A 20,000-nucleotide genomic window follows, 5' to 3' on the forward strand; every position below is an offset into this window, starting at 1 on the left:
GGTTTGGATTTATTTTTCATTTTCATTTAGAGATCCCAAGCCATGTTACAAGGATGAGAAGCATTTGTGTTCTCCATTTAGTGGGTTTGTTTATTCTGTTTGCGTAATAATATAGTCATTATGAATGGTAAATGTTTATTCAGAGAGAGAAAGAATGTAAATTAAGTGCACTGTGAAGAGGCGAGGTATGAGTGGAGTATTTCACAGCCTGACTAAACTGGCACTGTACCAGCTTATTGAGGTCTGATTCATAGCGCGGCTCCTCAGTAGAGAGAGAGAGACAGAGAGGTAGCCGTACCAGAAAAAAAAATTAATAATAAAAACAACATAGAATCATTGCTTTTGTGGGATAGAAGCTTGTGTGGAGGTATGTGAGGACACTGCAAAGAGAGGACCCCCCCCCCTCAACCCCAACCCCAACCCCAATGCACAAACACACACAACACCTACAGTATATCCAACCACATAAACATACCTGCACATCTACACACAATGAGAGTTTCCACTGTTTGTGCAGTCTGTCTTTGGATTCCCTCCAAAGGAGCACACTCTACGTACGCCATGCTTGTTTCTGAATCATCATTCTTCCCCGCTTTAATGAAGGCAGGGGACACTGCTGCCAAGCAGATGCCCTGCATTATGCGCTCATACAAATATGCCTTTGCTATTCTTGTCTTTGTTTTCATCACTCAAGAACAACTTGCTGCAACAGGCTGCGTGAAATTAAATCTTTGGGTGGGTGGGTGGGGGGGGGTTATTACTTTTCTTTGGCAGAAGCAGGGAGACCTGTTTGTTGTCCGGAAGTTGAAAGTTGCCACAAGGCCGCAAAGTCATATCGTGTATTTAATAGAAGTAGATAAATATCTCACTCTTCTACCTCGAGGGAGCTCTCTGGAGCTGTCTGTCAGTACTTATTTTCTCTGCGAACCGAAGAAATGCCCATAGTTTTGAAACACAGCCGCCAAACTGAGACATAAAAAACCCACAGGATCTCAATTCTCAAGGCAAAGGCTAAACCAGTTCAGCCTAAGCCACGATCAGGAAAAAAAAGCTGTTTTAGCTGTTTTTTGTAAGACCCTGACGGACGCAGGTTTGTAGACAGTGGGAGCAGTGTGGCCAAGCACCCCCGCTAGATTATCTTGGACACGTTAGGAAAGGTCAGGCTCCTCAGCACCTTGCCGCAGGCACTTTCTAGCAGTCTCCATCAGCCCCCGCCGGCTCACCCCTCCCTGGGAAGAGCTTTGGACTACAGAAGCCAACTTCACGTCTGTTAACAGCCATAAAAGAGAGATTTTTCACTCTCCTCCCCATCTTTCTCTCCCCCTATCTTTCTCTCTCTCGCTCTCTCTCACTCTCACTCTCCTTCTCTCCTCTCTCCAACTCCTCCTCTTGGCAACGGTGTTAGTGGCTCTCTGTGCGTTTCCAGATGACTTCTATTTGTCCTGTTCCAAGTCCATCTGTTCTCCACTGGCTGGGCCTGCACTGCCACTGGCTAATTAAGCCATTATTTAGGGAGACGCTCCATTATATGCCTCTTGCCTCCTTCCTTTGCCACAGTTGTTAAGCATAACCTGGCTGGTTGGAGATAAGACAGAGAGAGAGAGCGATAGGGAGCACAGTGATAGAGACAGATCGTTCCTTGCACTTTCCTTTAATTTTGATTTTGCACACAGAATTGCCCAACACACCCATTTATTTCCTTGTTTGTTATGCATTGGCAGAATGGCAAAAAAATTATAATTGCACAAATAAACCGAAATGAATGTTTGTGCACAATTGTTTTCCAGCTAATGAAAACCAAAACCATAATTATACTACGTGTGCATAAACAGATGAAATGCAACGGCCTTTCCAATTACAGTATTGCAAATAAATAAATGAAACCACTACATTGGATGAGCTTTTTCGTTGTAGGCTCTGGTTCAAGGAGCCTTTCTGACCATACACTTCAGGATGGAGGCACTGCCTACCCCGAGCGGAGGTGTAGGGTCTGAGAACATTTCAATTGTAAAAGGTAAAAACTCAACTCAACCAGTTTGTCATGACAAAACTGAAGCAAGCAAAGCAATAGTGATGCATTCAACCTCTCTGGTAATTATAATGGCCTTCTTTCTAGCCAGCTCTCTCCATAGAGGTTGCATTGACAGACAGAGCAGGAGGCAGGCAATTACCACAGGTCACATATGCCAGAGCATTGTCACCAAACAGATCCACACAAAAATCCCACCCGCGACACAGTACTAATTAGCCAGCCATTGTAAATAGTGGCATGTGTTTTCTGTTTTCTGTATGAATAAAATGAGTCCATGGGCTGCCTTGTGTTCCCAACCAGTCTTGACTTTGCATAAAGCATCTGAGTTCATTCTGCAACCTCAATTAAATGGAGCAAACAGCAGTATAGTCACCAAGCCCACAATTATGTTTCTGTCTAACATGGGCGCTCAAACAGTATTTGCAGCTGTATGTCATGCAAAGTTTGAATAAATGTGACATTTATGTGAATACAGCTTTCTATGTGAAATTAGAGATAATATTCCTTAAATGCAATTGCAAGTTTTCAAAATGCAATGAATTTGCAGAATAGGCTATCAGTTGTATTCCCTCATCATCTACAGATGAGTTGTCTTGATCAATAAGGTAGCGGTAAACAGCCATAGACAGCTTCAGCTTTGGGATAATTGTCATTTTAACTGTTCCATTTGTTTGTGTTTCTAAGGATGAGTGTCGATTTCGCAGAAGGCCGATCAGGATAATTACACCCTATAGATTTTTTTGTTTATGTTTTTCAGATAATTATGAGCCTTCTCTGTGCATCTCTGTTATTATAAAGTCCAGGTTTCAGTGAGTGGAACATCGTACAGCCATGTGTTTCATGTACCTTTCGGAGCAGCGGAATGGAAATCATTTGATTACACTGGCAGTATCATTTGCGCAATGCTTTTCCCTCATGGACCTGAAGTGTTTGAATTGTTCCACATGAAAAGTGTTGGAATGAAATAGCAAATCCTTGCAGGCATTGCACAAATATACACACACACACACACACACATATAGACACACATTCACACGTACGCGTATTCTGACATAAGTTCACACCCCTTTATTGTCCTTATTTATGGAGTATTTCACCCATGTTAACAGACCTGATTACAATGTATTATCACTCATTAAAGCGTAAGAGGCACAGCCACACAAAGGCCGTTATGCAGTCACACTGGCATTACTCTCTTATTACGCACGGGGGGAAATGCAATGTTTTAATATGATGTGCAAATGAAATGGCTCGTAAAGGGCAGATTTATGGAGACCTCCTGCTCAGGCACATCATATAGGGACATTAAAATGTCCCTGTTGCTACAGTAAAAGCTGTGCTTGGTGAGCTATGGCAGAACAGAAAGTGCTGTGCATACATACACACATGCACGCGCACGCGCACACGCACACGCACACACACAGGCACACACACACACACACACACACACACACACACACACAGGCACGTGAACACATAAACACACAGATAGTCAAAGCAAGTTCAAGCTCACACACACAGGGCCCTAATTTGATAGATGCATACAGCAGGTTCTTACACGCAACAAAGAAGGGCATTGCATAAAGCTATTCTGATTACTTGGGCACATTCATTAGATAATTGTATAACATGTGCACAGACCTAAACGCCTTCAAGGGCAAACCGACGGCTCATTTGCGTGTGTCTGATCATAAAGGAAAGTGATCTATGGATATTGTTTTGAGGAAGGCATTCTGCCACTTCCTTCTTTGAAATGTTACCTGCATCTTGGTTTTCAACATCTGGCAGGCGCATTTAATCTAATCTCTACACAGCTGTCTGACAGCATGACATTGACCACTCAGTTACTAAATTGACCGATCATTTAACTCAACAAAATGTGTTACCATAAGGCTATGCAGGCTATGGAACCACGCTCAGTGCCACCCAGACAGTGAATAAAATAATCCAGTAGCCTTTCATTCATTGAGGCCTCACAGCGCAACAAATAAAGTGAGACCGAAAATGATTTTTGTTTATAGACTTTACAGCAGAGTCTTTCTCCAATTTACCTTTCTAAAATAGTCTAACGTCTCTCAGTATTGTGGCAATTAAGATAGGCCTTAAGTGAGAAGGAGTGAAATTACCTGGAATAATTCCATACAATATTAGTTTCTTATTTCACTCTTCATTAAATATGTTTTGTTGTTAACACAGGCTACTGAATCTAACACATAAGACATTGACATTTCACAGTGGGTCTGTCCAAGGTCAGTAATGTTGTTTGAATTAGTAACACCAATCACAAGAAGCTGTTTTTATGTGAACTACAACTACAGTCGTTGTAATAGTGACAGTCACACGCGTAACACATAGCTTGTTGCCCTATGAAATTGGGGCCCACACACAAACATATTCGACCCCACAGAAGCTCAATCCCTATGGTGACTAGGGGCGGTTTGTCCATAAGGGCGATTTGGGCGACGCACTGCCAAACGGGAAAAGGAGATTTTTTTTTTCTGTCCGATTCTACCACTAGACTGTCTGATCTGCCTCTGCATGTCATTGTCCAATCAGGCTAAAGTCGTGCTTGAAATGGCCACGCCCCTTTTTGGGGGGCGATTTCGGACAAAATGAAAATTGCCCCATAGAATTTTCACAAAACAGGGCTCTCAATGCAATCTCTATGGCTTCCGGGAGGGCTCGCCCCACCGTGCTTTTGTCATACGTAACTGCGTATAAGGACATCATACGGCTTTGATCAAGTCACATTCTGTCAAGATGGCTAATGTTTAGTGCAACAACTCAATTCGCTCTTTGAAAGAAACTCCTTTTAGTCGGCGTACAAATGAAGATAAATTGACAACAAAACAATTAGGACCTATTAGGGAAATCCTTCACCCGAGGATTTTCCAAGAATTGGTACGAAAGAAAATCGTGCCCCCTTCTTTATGGTGTTACTGGACATATCATGTGTCCTGTTAAGTTATTTTACACCATACAACATTTGAGTAATGTGAATAATGAATAAGTGGGATCATTTATTGTGGAGCCACATCATTTTTGCTTATGAAGGCTCCTGGATGCAACTTTCTTCCAGTGCTTTCCACCTGTAGCTACTCTATGTAGCTAGAGGTGACATATTTCTGTTGTGTGCTGCCATCTAGTGGACAAAAAGGTATTGCTGTATGAGTTAATCAGTTAACACCAAATTGATACAATTGTTTTGCTTAATGTACCTACTGAATGGGTCGCCTTAATCATTATAAAAAAAAGTGTCCCCCCTGAGAATTTTTTTCAGGAGCCACCACTGATGGTGACTAAGGCTTTTTTACTGAGCTGCAGTAACAGATTAAGTGGCCTGGTTTGCAGACTCGTCCTGATGGACAATCTGTTCCCTGTTGCTGTGACCACGTCCCCTGAATAGAGAGCAGTGTGTGCAGTGAAAGGCTGCTCTGGCTTTGACAAAGCAAACACACTGTGTCTCAGACAGGTCTTCTACAACTTTCTTCTTGTGCACTTCTATTAGTATCTTTATTCTCTCTCTCTCTCTCTCTCTTTTTTTTTTTTCTCTCTCAATCCCTTTCTCTTCTTTGCTGTTTCTAAGAAAAGATCATGAGAGGTAGGCACTCTCTTGAACTCGAATCATCCCTGGATGATATGGTGTCTGTCTGTGTGTGTGTGTGTGTGTGAGTGTGTGTGTGTGTGTGTGTGTGTGTGTGTGTGTGTGTGTGTGTGTGTGTGTGTGTGTGTGTGTGTGTGTGTGTGTGTGTGTGTGTGTGTCTTTTTCATACAGGAAGGCTTCATTCACTTCTCTACAGTTTGACCTCTTGAGGTTAAAAGGTTTGAAAGTCTGGGTGCTGTCAGTCTCACCATTCACACACACAAAGTTAGTAGCTATCAGTCTAACACTGCTCCACGGTGTGTAGGCTAGGAGGTTGGAAAGGGCACTCAAAATGTGATGAAAGTGTTTGTTGTTGTTGTTGTGTGGGTGTGTGTGTGTGTGTGTGTGTGTGTCTGTGTGTGTGTGTGTGTGTGTGTGTGTGTGTTTGTGTGTGTGTGTGTGCGTGCGTGCATGTGTGTATGTATGCACAGCACTTTCTGTATGTATGTATGTATGTATGTATGTGTGTGTGTGTGTGTGTGAGCATAGACTTTTCTTACCCAGTGGCTATCTCCCAGAGTAGACCTAACATTCTTGGATGAATTGCTGTTGGATCTCTCTATATTCATCACAGTCTTGCAAAGACAAACACACACACACACACACACACACACACACACACACACACACACACACACACACACACACACACACACGTATCCATACGTGCACTATCATCTCTTTTCAAACTCTCCTGCTTTGTGCTCTCCTCTCTCTGAAGCACCCAATCAAAGGCAGTCAGCTCCATCTGATTTGAAGGTCATGTAGATATCACCAGTGATTTTTCTGCAGATGGATTCGTCCTTGCCTGCCTTTCTTATGCAAATGAACAGCAACAGTCTACCGGGGGGACTTTTAGCAGTAGACATTTTATAACTATCCTTTTGTTTCTCTCTCATAACAGTGGTTGTGAGCTGTAAGAGGAGTGAATTCAGATCAAGCAACTAACTGTGTGTGTGGATATGTAGAGAGCACATTTGATGTTATCTTGTATGCATCCTCATCAGGTTCCACTCCATACTGTGGGGTTGTGTAGGGGGAAAGTCAGGAAATGTTGAAATTGTCTGAAGTCGAACAGAAACAGACCTTCGTGCCAAAGCTGAAGCGAGAGAAGCGCGCGTGACTGCAGTATGGGAGCTGTATGATGCATTCAACCTCTCTGGTAATGGCCATGGCCTTCTCTTCAGCCAGCTACCTCTTTAGAGGTAGGGGTTTTCATTGACAGACAGATCAGGAGGCAGAGTGCAAAAGGGTATTCTTTCAATTACCTACCTCTCTCTACATCCGTGCATGCTTCGTTATATTTTGGATTCACACTAGTTTTGCTGAGCTCTGTGTGTCGCTCAACTGTCTCCCACGGGGCCAGGCTGAAGATATTCTGCGTCATTCAGGGGAGTCTTTGTTCCTGGGATTCTTTGGAATCCGACTGGATAAAGGAGTTCTCACCTTCAGTGTTGCTCAATCGACCCAGGACGGAAAGACAGCGTACGCTGACCCACCAACATAAAGAAAACAGAAGAAGACCCCCATCTTGTTTCTTTCACCTCTTTTTTTCTCTGCGGCTGTTGTCATGAATCAATAGTTTCAGCTTATGTTCACAGTTCTAAGGGTTCACACACCATGATAGTTACATTCGGGCCTGTCCAGTGCAGAATGAGTTACCTGAATAGAATAGAATAGAATCAATTACTCCTATCCCTTGGGCTACTAACCCCCCTTCCCTTCCACTGCTCCTACTGCAGGTGAAGGTATTTGGTGTAAATCCACACCTCTCTACATTATTTATTTATTTACCATGACATGCTATCTGACATGTCCCACACCTAGTGTGTGCTTCTGCAGGAAGCCATCCGCTGATCAGCGGTGTGACAATCCCTCGGAAACAGAGGAGGAGGTGGGAAGGTTCACCACGAAAACAGGCTGTTTAATGAGTGACTCGCTCGTTTGGAATCAAAAGGAAATATCAAAGGATTTGTGTGTGTGTGTGTGTGTGTGTGTGTGTGTGTGTGTGTGTGTGTGTGTGTGTGTGTGTGTGTGTCTGGGGGTACTGAGGTCATGTGAGAATTGGATTATGGATTGGGCCCGATCCTACAAAGAGTGGTGTTACAGCCTGAGTAATCAATAGCACTCGCACTCTTGAAGAGGAAAGTGGGCCTCAGGATAAGCTACTGTTGATGTGCTTGGGAGGGTTTATGGTGCTATAAACACAGGTACACTTACACATGAACACATAGACACATCTCACATCTCACACACACACACAGAAACACACACACACACACACGCGCACATCTCACACACACACACACAGAAACACACACACACACACACACATGCATTAGACTCCCATATGCTATCTGAATTCTTTGCAGGTTTAATTTTTAATTTAGTGTGAAAACTGTGTATGGAGACTAGGAAAGCTGCTAAATACATGTGCACGAATAGATTTGTCAAGGATTTCATCGCAGTTCCTCTGGGCATTTGGTCCTTCATTATGATATTCATGTTATGCATTCAGAGTAACAGAGCTGAATTAGAGGGAGAAAGGTGGGCAGCTGATCATCGCGAGTGGGACTCAAACAGTAGAGGCAGCTGATTATTGTGAGTGGGACTCAAACGGTAGAGGCACCTGATCTGGCAAAGGCGCTTTCAGAGGAGAAGATGATACCCTCCACTCCAGCCTCCTAATACCTAGTGAGTGAGGCCAGTGCTGATGGGGTAAATGGAAACCGACTCATCCCAAGTCCCGTAACAGCAGCTGCTGTCTCCATCCAGTGAGAATGATTTCAAAACCGGTAAAACTAGAAAATGAATTAAAGCCCTCACAGGACCAGCCACCACAGAAGAAGGATTCTCTCTCTATCTCTATCTATCTCTCTCTCTCTCTCTCTCTCTCTCTCTCTCTCTCTCCTCGAGTCAATGTTTATTTGTTACTTTCTTTGCTCGTCAGAGTCCAAGTGCCGTTGCTTTGATATTGCTTGTGTGTTTTGCGAGTGCTACTCCCCAGGCCACAATAACAAGTGTCTGCCCCCGAGCCCGCTCTCCATGGGCTTATGATTCAACCCAGGCGGGGGAAAAAAACACAAACAGCCAAGCGTGGCGTCTGAGGCGGTGTCTTTTCCTCGTGCCAGTTTGTGTTTCTGTGCCGCGCTCCTTCCAGATCCTCCCCGGCGAGCAAACCTCATTCAAGCTTCCTCTTTAAATCACAGAATATAATGAATTGGGAGTGGGGTCTGAGCATTGATCTGAGAAGAGGTAGTACAAGGAAGTGCGTGTCTTCTTCACAGGCAAGGCTGCTGGAATAAATTGTAGGCAGAGAGAGGATGGAGGGGGGAGGGGGGAGGGGGGGGTCTTTTTTTCCCCTACATGCCAAAAGCTCACACTGTGTTAACAGTTGAGGCGAAGCTGATGGAAAAGTACGGAAATGACTGTTTTACTCCAAATTGTGTAATTCTGAACTGCAGACTGTTCTTTTTTAACCCTGAGAGAGAGAGGGAGAGAGAGACAGAGTGGGGGAGAGAGAGAGAGAGTGATGGGGGAGAGAGAGAGAGAGAGAGAGAGGGAGGGAAAGCAGGTGAGAGACAGACTTTGAATGGACAGGAGAGAGGAGTTGACAGAGGTGATTCACCTGTATTAATAGGCTCATTACAGCGGTTCTCTCTCTGGGACTCACGGCTGTCACCGGGCAAAAGAGGAACCGTGTACCTTGTTCGTTTTTCAAACCGCCACAGCACTCGTTGCATTGCTGTTCAAGAAGATAGGATATTGATGGATGCCTGTGACAATTGCAAAGCAAGACTTTCAATCTTCATGATGATATTGCATTGACATCGGTACAAGTCTGAGCACATTTGTGGAGAATACGTGGCTAGCGGTTTGACCTAATGAAATGTTCCCGCGTCCCCAAGTCATTTTCCCATTGCTTTGATTCAGAGACGAGTATAGCATCAACATATTGAATGTCTCCAAGGGCATGCCCCTCGCTCAGCCAACTTGCCTCTCTCCTCTCTGGATCCAAATGCTGGGCTTTTTCCCTGGCATTGTTTTTCGGCCTCTCTAATTAGATGGTAAGCCCTGCATGGGGGTCTAGACGTCCCCCTGTGGTTTTCTGATTAAAAGCAGAATGTGGAAATGCTGGTGCCGTTTTTTTGTGTGTGTGTGCAGCGTGTTTTAGGATGCCTCGTGTTCCGCCTGACCCCAGCAGGTCTGCTGAATAATGGGCCGGGGGTAGAGCCGCCCAAACCCAAACGCACAGATCTCACCACTACAGACAGTCTGCTTAAACACACACACACATTCAGGATAATACGCCCCATGCATAATTATTTCTCCCTCCTACAGATTCTCTCTCTCTCTCTCTTTCTCTCTCTCTCCCTCTCTCTCTTTCTCTCTCTCTCTCTCTGCTTTTAATGGAATATTTACAAGTCTTCTAAGGAGTCATGTTTAAAAGAATAAGCATTATATGGAGAATAGTGACAATTTTGTAAAAATGTTACGCCGATAAACTTAGTTCCCACTTTCCATAATCTCCACATCACAGGCTCTTTGTAAACCGTAGGCAAACTTGCAGCACTTTAACGAGACTGTTGACAGGAGGTTTCGTCTTGCAACTCTTGTTGTTGTCGTCAGGGTGTTAATGTGCGTGTGTGTGTGTGTGTGTGTGTGTGCTGGGGATGAGGCAGGGCAAAGGGTGATGTTTGAAGCTTAGCTGAAGTCCTGACTCCGTCAGGATCGCTTTAACAGTGCCAACTCATCGCGCGCTCTGACGAGACTCAGCAAAGGGGACTCGGGGATGATGAAGGGATCGACAGAAGGAGGGAAGGGAATGAAATCATCCCACGGAAGAGAGAAAAGGGAACACCTCAAAGGGGGCTGAACCCGCAAGACATCAAAGCAGGGGAACAACTTTGCTGCCCTTCATCATAGCTTGTCAGGGCTGGGAGACCGCTGGGAGGTGAAACTTTGCCTGCTCTGTAACTGTTTATTTGTCACTTCCTCCTGCCCGCCGCCTGCCTGCCTGCCTGCCTGCCTGCCTGACACACATCACCCTCAATGATTTACGACCTCGTTTAATCAGCCGCTCGGAGCGTGGCGCCAGACACATTTCCTCTCCTGCTCAGAAAATTCCCCCCGGCTCGCGCCCGACCCCACCCTTCTGCGCCCTCCATGTCCGCTAACAACTACGCAGGCCAGGCCCCAAACTGGAAAACTTTGCTTTTTTTTTAAGAAAGGACATACATTTTTATTATGATTATCATTTTCTGCCTGTAGACAGTCGAGAGGGAGATGCCAAGGCACTCGTATTGCCCCTGTCGGTTTTATTGAGGCCATTTGTTTGATGGCTTGCCCACCATGGGATTTCAGGAGTGTTTTGAGGGAACAGAAAAAGAGAGGGACAGAAAGGAAGAAAGATGGATCAGGAGAGAAAGAGAAAGAGAGAAAGAAGGTGTGGGAGGATAAAAAAAAAGTGTTGAGTGCAACTTTTGGTGGTGGTGACTTTGGCGGAGTTTATTCGGTGTGGTCTGGCCCTCAGGCCCAGCGCGTGTCTGTCTGTCTGCCTGCCTATCTGTCTTTCTGGCGCTCCCTTAGGTGTGGCCGTGACCTCAAAGAGGAGGGATGGCACTGCCACTCTCTGTCCTGCCCTCGGGGCCTCATCCAATCAGCTGTCAGCACCAGCAGGTGCCCTCCTGGGGAGATGCCCCGCACGCTGTCTTTTCTCCCCGCTGGCAAAGGCAGTGTCTAATGTCCCATCGTCCCCCCGCTGTCCGGAGCTCTCGCTCATTCTCTCTCGCTCGTTCTCTCTCAGCTCTCTCTAGACGTGTCCCTGTCTCTGCAGGACATCTCCACACCCATTTAGCATTCAGGGGAAGAAGGCTCTCTTATGCAAAGGGGTTTTGGAGTTTGGATCATTATTTTTTATGAGTTAATAATTCAGGACAGGTATATTTCACAGCACAGATGCAGTTAAAAGACACTGATTGAATCAGGTCTTTTTAGCCTTGTGTCACATCAGCACTGCGAGGAGGGTGGGGGTGGGGATGGGGTTGGGGGTGCGGGGCAGGGTGGGGCGTCTCCTGGGTTTGGCTGTAGCCGGGAGCAAAGACATTTATTCTTAATTGCTGTCAGAACTGATGCAGCACCAGACGCAGCATTTCTCTGCTGGCAGTAAACTCCAACCTCTGCTGTCCAGTGCAGACTCTTGTCTCTCCCCGACGTTCGTGTCATATCCAGACTGCGGGTGGTAACATGGTATTCATTTTGCTGCATTATTCAGGCTTCAATGACAGATGTTGCGAAGTGGCATGCGACATGTCTTGATATTAAATGCCTTCGAGCATGCCGCCGATCAGAACACGCCAGTGGCAGAGCGAGCCGTCCTTCCGTGAATTAATGTGCGATTCCTCCTATTCCTGCACGAGTCATTTCTCGACTATCTATTCTCTCTCACTAATCCTGGGTCTGCTGCTAAAAAAGTGCTGTGTCTAATCGAGGGGGCACAGGCAGAGGCGGTGTCTGCAGAGCAGTGATAGGCCCTGGCGCAGGTATTAATGCCCCGCATTTGAATAATGCACAAACGCGGGACACGGTACGCTGAAAGTCCTGCTGTGTTGGAAATGAACAAATAATGCGTGTCGAGATAAAACTCCCCCTGCCTAGACGGAGGCGCGGACGACTGCTGCCACATTGCGCCGTTCTCCCTGCGCATTTAGAAAAGGGTCAAACTCATTACCTCAGTATTGCCACGCAGCAAAGAGAATGCGAGCTGGAGGGGTCTTTGTCTTTGTTTTCCGAGTTTTGTTTTGGTGGATCCCGAGTTCTTGAATTGAAGTGACAGAATGCACTGTGGTATGACTGTGTTTGTATTCCTTTTGCGTCATGTTACTAATTCTAATGATGACTTTAGTCTGTTTTATGACACAGACACTGTTCCATTTCTACACCCACCAGCTTGAGTGTAGCCCAATGTATTAGCCTGTAAAAGAGCCAACCTCTGTGGCTGCAGCAAATGAGTCACAGGTGTTTGCTTTTTAATATGCAGGAAACCAGGACCAATTCCGCTATTCAATTAAGTTTTAATAGCAGGGGAATCTTAGGGGACGTTAAACATCAATGCTCCGAAATGGGAGCAAAAGAATGGTGAAACAATACTGTGATTAGATTAACACATCACTGCAACTCCCTGTCCACCTCTCTCTCTCTCTCTCTCTCTCTCTCTCTCTCTCTCTCTCTCTCTACATCTGTTGCTTCTGTGATGAACAGTATACACAGTAATGTCCGGGAGATGATGATTTTCAGATGTTATGATTTTCATTCCTATTCACACCCATTGATCTCTGTGTCTCTGTCCCATGTTTCTCTCTTTACACAGAACACCTGAAGGATCACCTGGAGGAGTACATGGCCCGTTTTCCTAAGGTGCGGATTGTGCGAACCAAGAAGCGCGAGGGTCTGATCCGCACTCGTCTGCTGGGTGCCTCCGTGGCCAAGGGAGAGGTGCTCACCTTCCTGGACTCCCACTGCGAGGCCAACGTCAACTGGCTGCCTCCGCTGCTCGGTGAGAACAGATAAGGATGTGCTTACTCCAGGGAAAACTCACCGTGGAGAGAAACAGAGATAGTGAGAGAGGGAGAAAAGAGGCAGGAGGGGAGAGAAGGGGCGAAGTCTGTCCTCTTTTTCTCGATTGCCGTTGTTATTCTACTTTTCTTTTTTCCATCACAAAACAGCTGTGACTCGCAAAAATGCAGCAAAGATTTCCTTTTTTGGCTTTGGCTTATCTGTCCTTGCTAAATTGGTCAATTTCACAAAACCCAAATGCCTTTCTTGGTTTCTTTTTCCGCCTCTTTGGTTTTTTTCCCACACTCCATCTCATTGTGATAAATAACAAATCAGAAGTTTCCATCTCCCCCGCCTTTCTTCCACCGTTTACTCTCGAATCCCCCCCACCCACCCACCCACCCACCAATCAGCATGGTGCGGAGAGGCACCCAGAGCCCCCTGTGGAGAGCTGCCCCACTGGGGCTAGTGTGAAGCCCTAAACACAGACACCGGTTCCCAGCCTGTGCTCAGCTTCCAGAAACGTGTTTTTAAAGTGTCCTGCCAGATCAGAGACACGCATCGCCACGGGAATTAAGAGCGTGTTCGCAGTACGCACATCACTGCGTCAGGCACCGCGGTCGTGTAACGTCATCAGAGCTCCGGGCGTTAGCTACGTGTGGCCTCTCAACTTGTTACTGGAAAGAAAGAGAAAGCGAATGAGAAAACCGAGGCACAGTGGGAAAGAGATGAGAGAAAGAGAGAAAGACAGAAAAAGAAAGAAAGCGAGAGAGAGAGAGAGGGAGATACGAAGGCAGAAAAAGGGGGGCACGCAGTATGGAGCACTTTAATTGGCTTCTTAGAGGCGGCTCCAGTTTTGAGAGGCGTGCTGGGCTGAAGGGTGGCGTCCATGATTAGAGCGTAGAAGGTACGAGAGAATGGGGACTGCAGCGTTACTGTTACGAGCACGTCCAGGACCAAAGACCACCCGTCTCCTGCTCACCTGGCCTCACCTCGCCTCGCGCGGCCTCCCTTCGTCTTACCATTTGTTAAACTTGAGGCCAGCCATCGGGTTTAGATGTGAAGCAAAGATCTCGTTAGCGCTTCAGAGGGCTGTGGAGAAAAAACGTCCTCCTTCCTCAGATCACTCAGCATTGCCGGATTCGAGGTGATCAAAGGAAATTATGTATGTCAGACATAAGGAAAGGGAAACCAGGAGGTGGAAAAGTAGGTGTGCTTACAGTTGGTGGCCTCATCGATCCAAACTTTGGGAAGAGCTGCACTTTATTTTTGCCTCAACTCTAAGGTCACACGGTCACACACACACACACACACACACACACACACACACACACACACACACACACACACACACACAACTGCATCTATGGAGAGCCTATATATCTACAGCACACGCATAGACACACTCACACACACGTGCTCTGAATGCCATTATCAGAACCCAGTCATGTCCACCCACGCATCGCTCACCTCAAGCTTGGCCATATCCTATTTGTTTTCACATCTCTCTTGCACCTTCCATCATGTGTGACGTTTGTTCTCTCTGCCTCTGCTATCCCTTCCATTCTCTCCTCCATTTCTCTCCCTCTCCCTCTCCCTCTCTTTCTCTCTCTCTCTCTTCCTCTCTCTCTCCCTCTCTCTCTCTCTCTTCCTCTCTCTCTCCCTCTCTCTCTCTCACTCCCTCTCTCTCCCTCTCCCTCTCTCTCTCCCTTCCTCTCTCTACCTCTCTCTCTCTACCTCTCTCTCTCTCTCTCTCCCTCTATTTCTCTCCCCATTGTTCAAACCGGAACTGTGAAAACCTCAGATGGAGTCAGATTTAGGCTACTTAGGGAGAAACTCGGCAAAGCAAAACAGTGTGTTCTGTCGCACAAAGCACAGCAGTGTCTATTTGAGTCACGCACCCATTAAAACAAAGATGCTCCTAAATCAATAGCATTGTGTTCGTTGGCACAGGGACTAGTGGGTCTGTTTGTGCGGACTGCATGTCTGTTTGTGTTTGTGTGTGTGTGTGTCTGTGTGTGTGTGTGTGTGTGTGTGTGTGTGTGTCTGTGTGTGTGTGTGTGTGCCGACTGACGTGTAATCTGCATGAGTGATGCTGGCAGGCTGAGGTGGAGAGGGATCGTCCTGTCTCCGTGACCATTGTAAACAAGCCTGTTCTGGGGGCTGCTGTTTGTGGCTGAGAACTGCTTACACACCCATAGGCTAACGGCGTCAGAATGTGGCTTTGTTTATGTTTCTGTTCTATTCTGTCGTGTGGCCTGTTCTGTGTATTTTTTTTCTGTTGTCATATTTCAAATACTCCAATTGAGTTGGATTTCTTAGTTCTTTGATTCTGATAGGCATGTGAATATTTGTTGTGTGTGCGCGCGTGTTTGTGTAGTATGTCTTCTTGAATGTGAAAGCTACATGGTGTGTGTGTGTGTGTGTGTGTGTGTGTGTGTGTGTGTGTGTGTGTGTGTGTGTGTGTGTGTGTGTGTGTGTGTGTGTGTGTGTGTGTGTGTGTGTGTGCGTCAGCCCACTGGCTCTCACAGATCTCCGTGGTCCAGCGGAGCGGTTGCGTAGGGGAGGGAAGGGTGACAGATCTGGGACAGCTTAGTGCCTCTGAGTGACAAAGACATAGCTGGCTGAGGTTCGGTGGGCCTCCACGGAGCAAACCTACTTTGAAGTGCTGTAATTGTTTCTAATGGGCATGCGACTGTAGCAGGTCCAATTTCACAGCGGCTGCCGCACTCCGCCAATTCCACAGAGAGCAGCTGTGGGCCAAGAGGGACCCTTAGGGGCCACAGCCAGCCTTCCAGACACCCTTCCACCGAATCCACCGTACCATACAGGAGGAAAAGAGCTGCAGAACAATTGTGATAGATGAGGCTCCTAACCGTTGTGTTTCGCTGTGTTCCTCTATTCCTCTCTTTCTCTCTCTCTCTTTCTCTCAATAGACCAGATAGCCCAGAATCCCAAGACCATAGTGTGCCCGATGATTGACGTCATTGACCATAATCACTTTGGCTACGAGGCCCAGGCAGGCGATGCCATGCGGGGGGCCTTCGACTGGGAGATGTACTACAAGCGTATCCCCATTCCACCTGAGCTGCAGCGTGCAGACCCCAGCGACCCCTATGAGTAAGTAACACACGGCAGAGAACATTAGTGGATTACTGTGCGTACAGCCTGTCACAGCACGTCACACACACCATCACAAACTTCCATTACTCTGCACCCCACTTACTTCTACATCAGCGCACATGAGGCCATAACTCAACAAGAATGACACTATAATTCAACTAGGAACATTAATGCTTATGACATTAAGTCCTTACATGTCATTCGGTCAATTATGTCATATTTAATGCAAAGTTGCCATTGTTAGTCTTTGTTATGACATTAACCAAGATGACATAACCTTTCATAAACATGCCATGGTAGGCCTATTTATTAAACTTAAAGGAACTATTTAGCTTTATGTGTTAACATTACATAAGACTGTCACATGTGGTTAGTTATTGGAAGAGGTACAGTAGATGTTAGGCAGTAGCTTGTATACACCGCGATATCTATTCCCCAGAGAATAAAGCCAAATTTAATCTCATAGTTGGTTTAAAGCTAACTAAGCTAGCTAATTTAGGTAACACCAGATTACACCAACAACCACAGTAAGCACTGATCAAATCTTGCTAGATTGAGAATTTATGTCACCCAGAAACCTGCGCCTTATAACTTTGCTTCGCATTAGTTAAATGCAATGTTTTTTGATATAGTATAGTTGAAAACAGTTGTAAATAGTTGTGTTATTACAGTTATAGTTAGATATATTTTATAAATTCGCGAACATTTTTGAATTCTAAAATGAGGTGATGTATACAAATAATTCCAACATGAGGCTGCAGACCTAACATCCAACTACCAATACAGCCCAAAACATTGATGATAGCTCCACATCAAAAGCGTGCAGTGGGAAAGGTCGCAATTCAAATCCATCCAATATGGCTGCAGCAGCGCGGTTTCACTGTCATACCTGAGTAAGTTCTTAGAGCCAGCAGCCACTGTGGTTTAGAGCAGCAGAGTCGAGAGTTATGACTGGCGTCAATAAAGTGCTCCTAAGGACTCAACCGCAATCCAGAACATCTGTGCCTGGTGCTTCTTTCTCTCGACGGGCACGCAGAGGGAGTGGGTTACATCTATAAAAGAAACACTCTTGCTCTCTCTCACAAATCTCTTGACTCTTTGCTTTCGTTAAGGTATTTAAAACTATTTTGACTGTGTAATAACATTCAATGAAAAGTCCAAATTGTATTGCTGTAGTTGAGGTCAAAGGAATTATTTGTGACACCGTTATAAAATAATTTGACAGTGTAATAAAACTTAATGACATCTTTAAGACAAGTCCAAACTGTATCACTGTAGTAGAGATCAAGGAAATGATTCATGACACAGTTAGAAAAGCATTTGACAGTGTAATAACACTTAATGGCATTTTATAATTGTACCACTGTAGTTGAGGTCAAGAAAAATATTCATGACAATTAGAATGGTCTCTCAAAACCAACCACATATGGCAGTTTCATGTAATGTCAATGCATCAAGCTAAAAGTTCAAGGTAATGTAAACTAAAGCTTACAGTTTCATATAGCTGTCATAAAGCTAAACAGTTCCTTTGAGTTTGATTATTAGCCTTGCTATGGCATGTTTATGATTAGGTTGTCTTCGTTAATGTCAAGTTGTCATAAGAAAGACATCCCAAACAATGGCAACTTTGCGTTAAAAATAATATAATTGACCGAATTACACTTTCATAAAGACTCCTTCATGTTCATGGCAAGTGTTGTGACATGGTCATGACAGTGTCATGTCAGTCTTATGCACACCCCTTCAAATAAAGTGTTACATAAATGAGACATATGATGTCAATACTCTACAACGTTCAACTTACATGGTGCCTTTACATCCCTCATGTTGTGTTCCAGTCAAAAATGACTATTTGGAAACATCAGTCTTCAATACAAATCTTTTCTTTCATCTTAAACTCACGAGGATTCATGACATCCTTCACCCTACCTACTTGAATGGATAAAAAAATTAAGATACATTGTTATTGTTACATTGTTACATGAGTTTTTGAGTGAAAATAAATAAATAAATGGTACATTTCTTAGATGCCACGTTTAATGCAGTCAGGGCCTCATTTACTAACAGGATTGCGCCCATTTCAGGCGTAAAATAGCGGGTAAAGACATAAAACCGTATTTCCAAAGAAGGCGCACCTGAGTAAAAACGGAGATTAGCTACCGCTGCTGGGAAGTGGGTGTGGGAAAGTGGGTGTTCGTCGCAAAGAGATGGGAGGAGATGCGTAAAGTGCGCCTATTTATGTATTAGTAACGAAACAAGAGGTGTTTTAGCATGACATATCAGCTGCTAAATGAAAACTATGTGCCTGCGAGAAATTTGAAAAATACGAACATCAGAATTTTTTTTTTTTTTTTAAATGTTTATATTTGATACATCATTTAATAGGTATACAAACAAATATAATTACAAACTGTCCCACCAGCTAGCTGTTCGGGAAAAGTTTGGCCACGTCTTACCCAGAATCGCCGCTCATTGTATGGTTTAAAGGTATTTTCACTCATAGTTCAAGCACACCGAGTACAGTGCACACCTTCTGCGTAGGAGTAACGCGTATCTATTCAGGAAAAGTACTTGTACTCAAAGTACACTAACTAAACTACCGGTAAGTAAATTGTAGAGACAGAGCAGCATATTAATTTTACCTTCCATGTTTATTTTGACGTTATAGCCTCTCAAGCGCAAGCTACCCCCAGTGCCATGGCAACCTACAACTACAGTTTTCAAATGTATCTGCCTAGGGCAGCGTTTTTGAAAAGCATGGTTTTCAGTGTTGGAATACGCAGTTTTAAAATAAAGGGTTTCGTGTATTCCTACCAGATTATTTAACGGGATGCTATGGAGCAGTTAACCTGGATATTAACTATCCTAGCTTTCTCTAGATTAGGGAACCATCTTAACAGTTTGCAGTTGCCTGTGTGTGATTAACTCATGTTAATATGTGTGAATATGAACTCGTGAACATAAACTCGTTAATATGAAGCTGCACAGGCACTCTGAGGGGTAACCATAGTAACCCAAAAACTCAATGTTCGCTGAAAAGTTTAATTTCCCAAAATAAGCTCACCAATAAAATGAATTCAAAGTGATCACAACTTTTAGTGTGGACGGAAGGGCTAAATGGAGAAATATTTATGAGTTTCTATATTTACCCGGGTTAGTTTGCTGTAACCTCGTGAACCAAAAGCTCTAATTCAAATTTTAACTCATCATCCATGGGTGGAAGGAACACGCAGGCTCTTTCTTCCCTATTTTAGCTGCGCGCTAAATAACACTAATGGGCGGGGTTAGGCGCTGATTACGCTGGTAAGGCGTCGACACATTCAGATGAGGTTCTTATTTGATAAATAGGATGCAAAATACCGTGCCCTATATGCGGGTTGGCAAAGGCGCAGATTGCGCTGCGGTCGCAATGTTAGTAAATGAGGCCCTCAGTTGGGTATTGATATAAATAGCAGGTGTGCATTTTCTTCATAAAACACCAGTCATTTTTGACTAAAGACTCAAACATTATTCACAACAAATATAGGCATGTTTCGCACACAATATTAGGGCTATATAACTACTCTACATTCTGCATAACATTGCTTTATAATCTGCCAATCAAGGTATTGCTGCAGGTTGCAATGCCGTCTGCCTGGACACCCGGTT

The 20,000-nt window shown here is 44.9% G+C and overlaps 1 protein-coding gene across 2 annotated transcripts in view; it reads left to right on the top strand.

Moving 5' to 3' along the window:
- The window catches only part of galntl6 (polypeptide N-acetylgalactosaminyltransferase like 6), a 154,568-nt gene that overhangs the window by 112,952 nt on the left and 21,616 nt on the right, over window positions 1-20,000 (top strand). For both annotated transcript variants that reach the window (XM_031559204.2, XM_031559205.2), the window contains exons 6-7: window positions 13,045-13,230; window positions 16,166-16,349. In XM_031559204.2, coding sequence (XP_031415064.1) covers window positions 13,045-13,230; window positions 16,166-16,349 — 370 coding nt within the window. The remainder of the gene's footprint in view (window positions 1-13,044; window positions 13,231-16,165; window positions 16,350-20,000) is intronic.

Source organism: Clupea harengus, chromosome 22, assembly GCF_900700415.2.
Source record: "Clupea harengus chromosome 22, Ch_v2.0.2, whole genome shotgun sequence".
Classification (NCBI taxonomy): Eukaryota; Metazoa; Chordata; class Actinopteri; order Clupeiformes; family Clupeidae; genus Clupea; species Clupea harengus.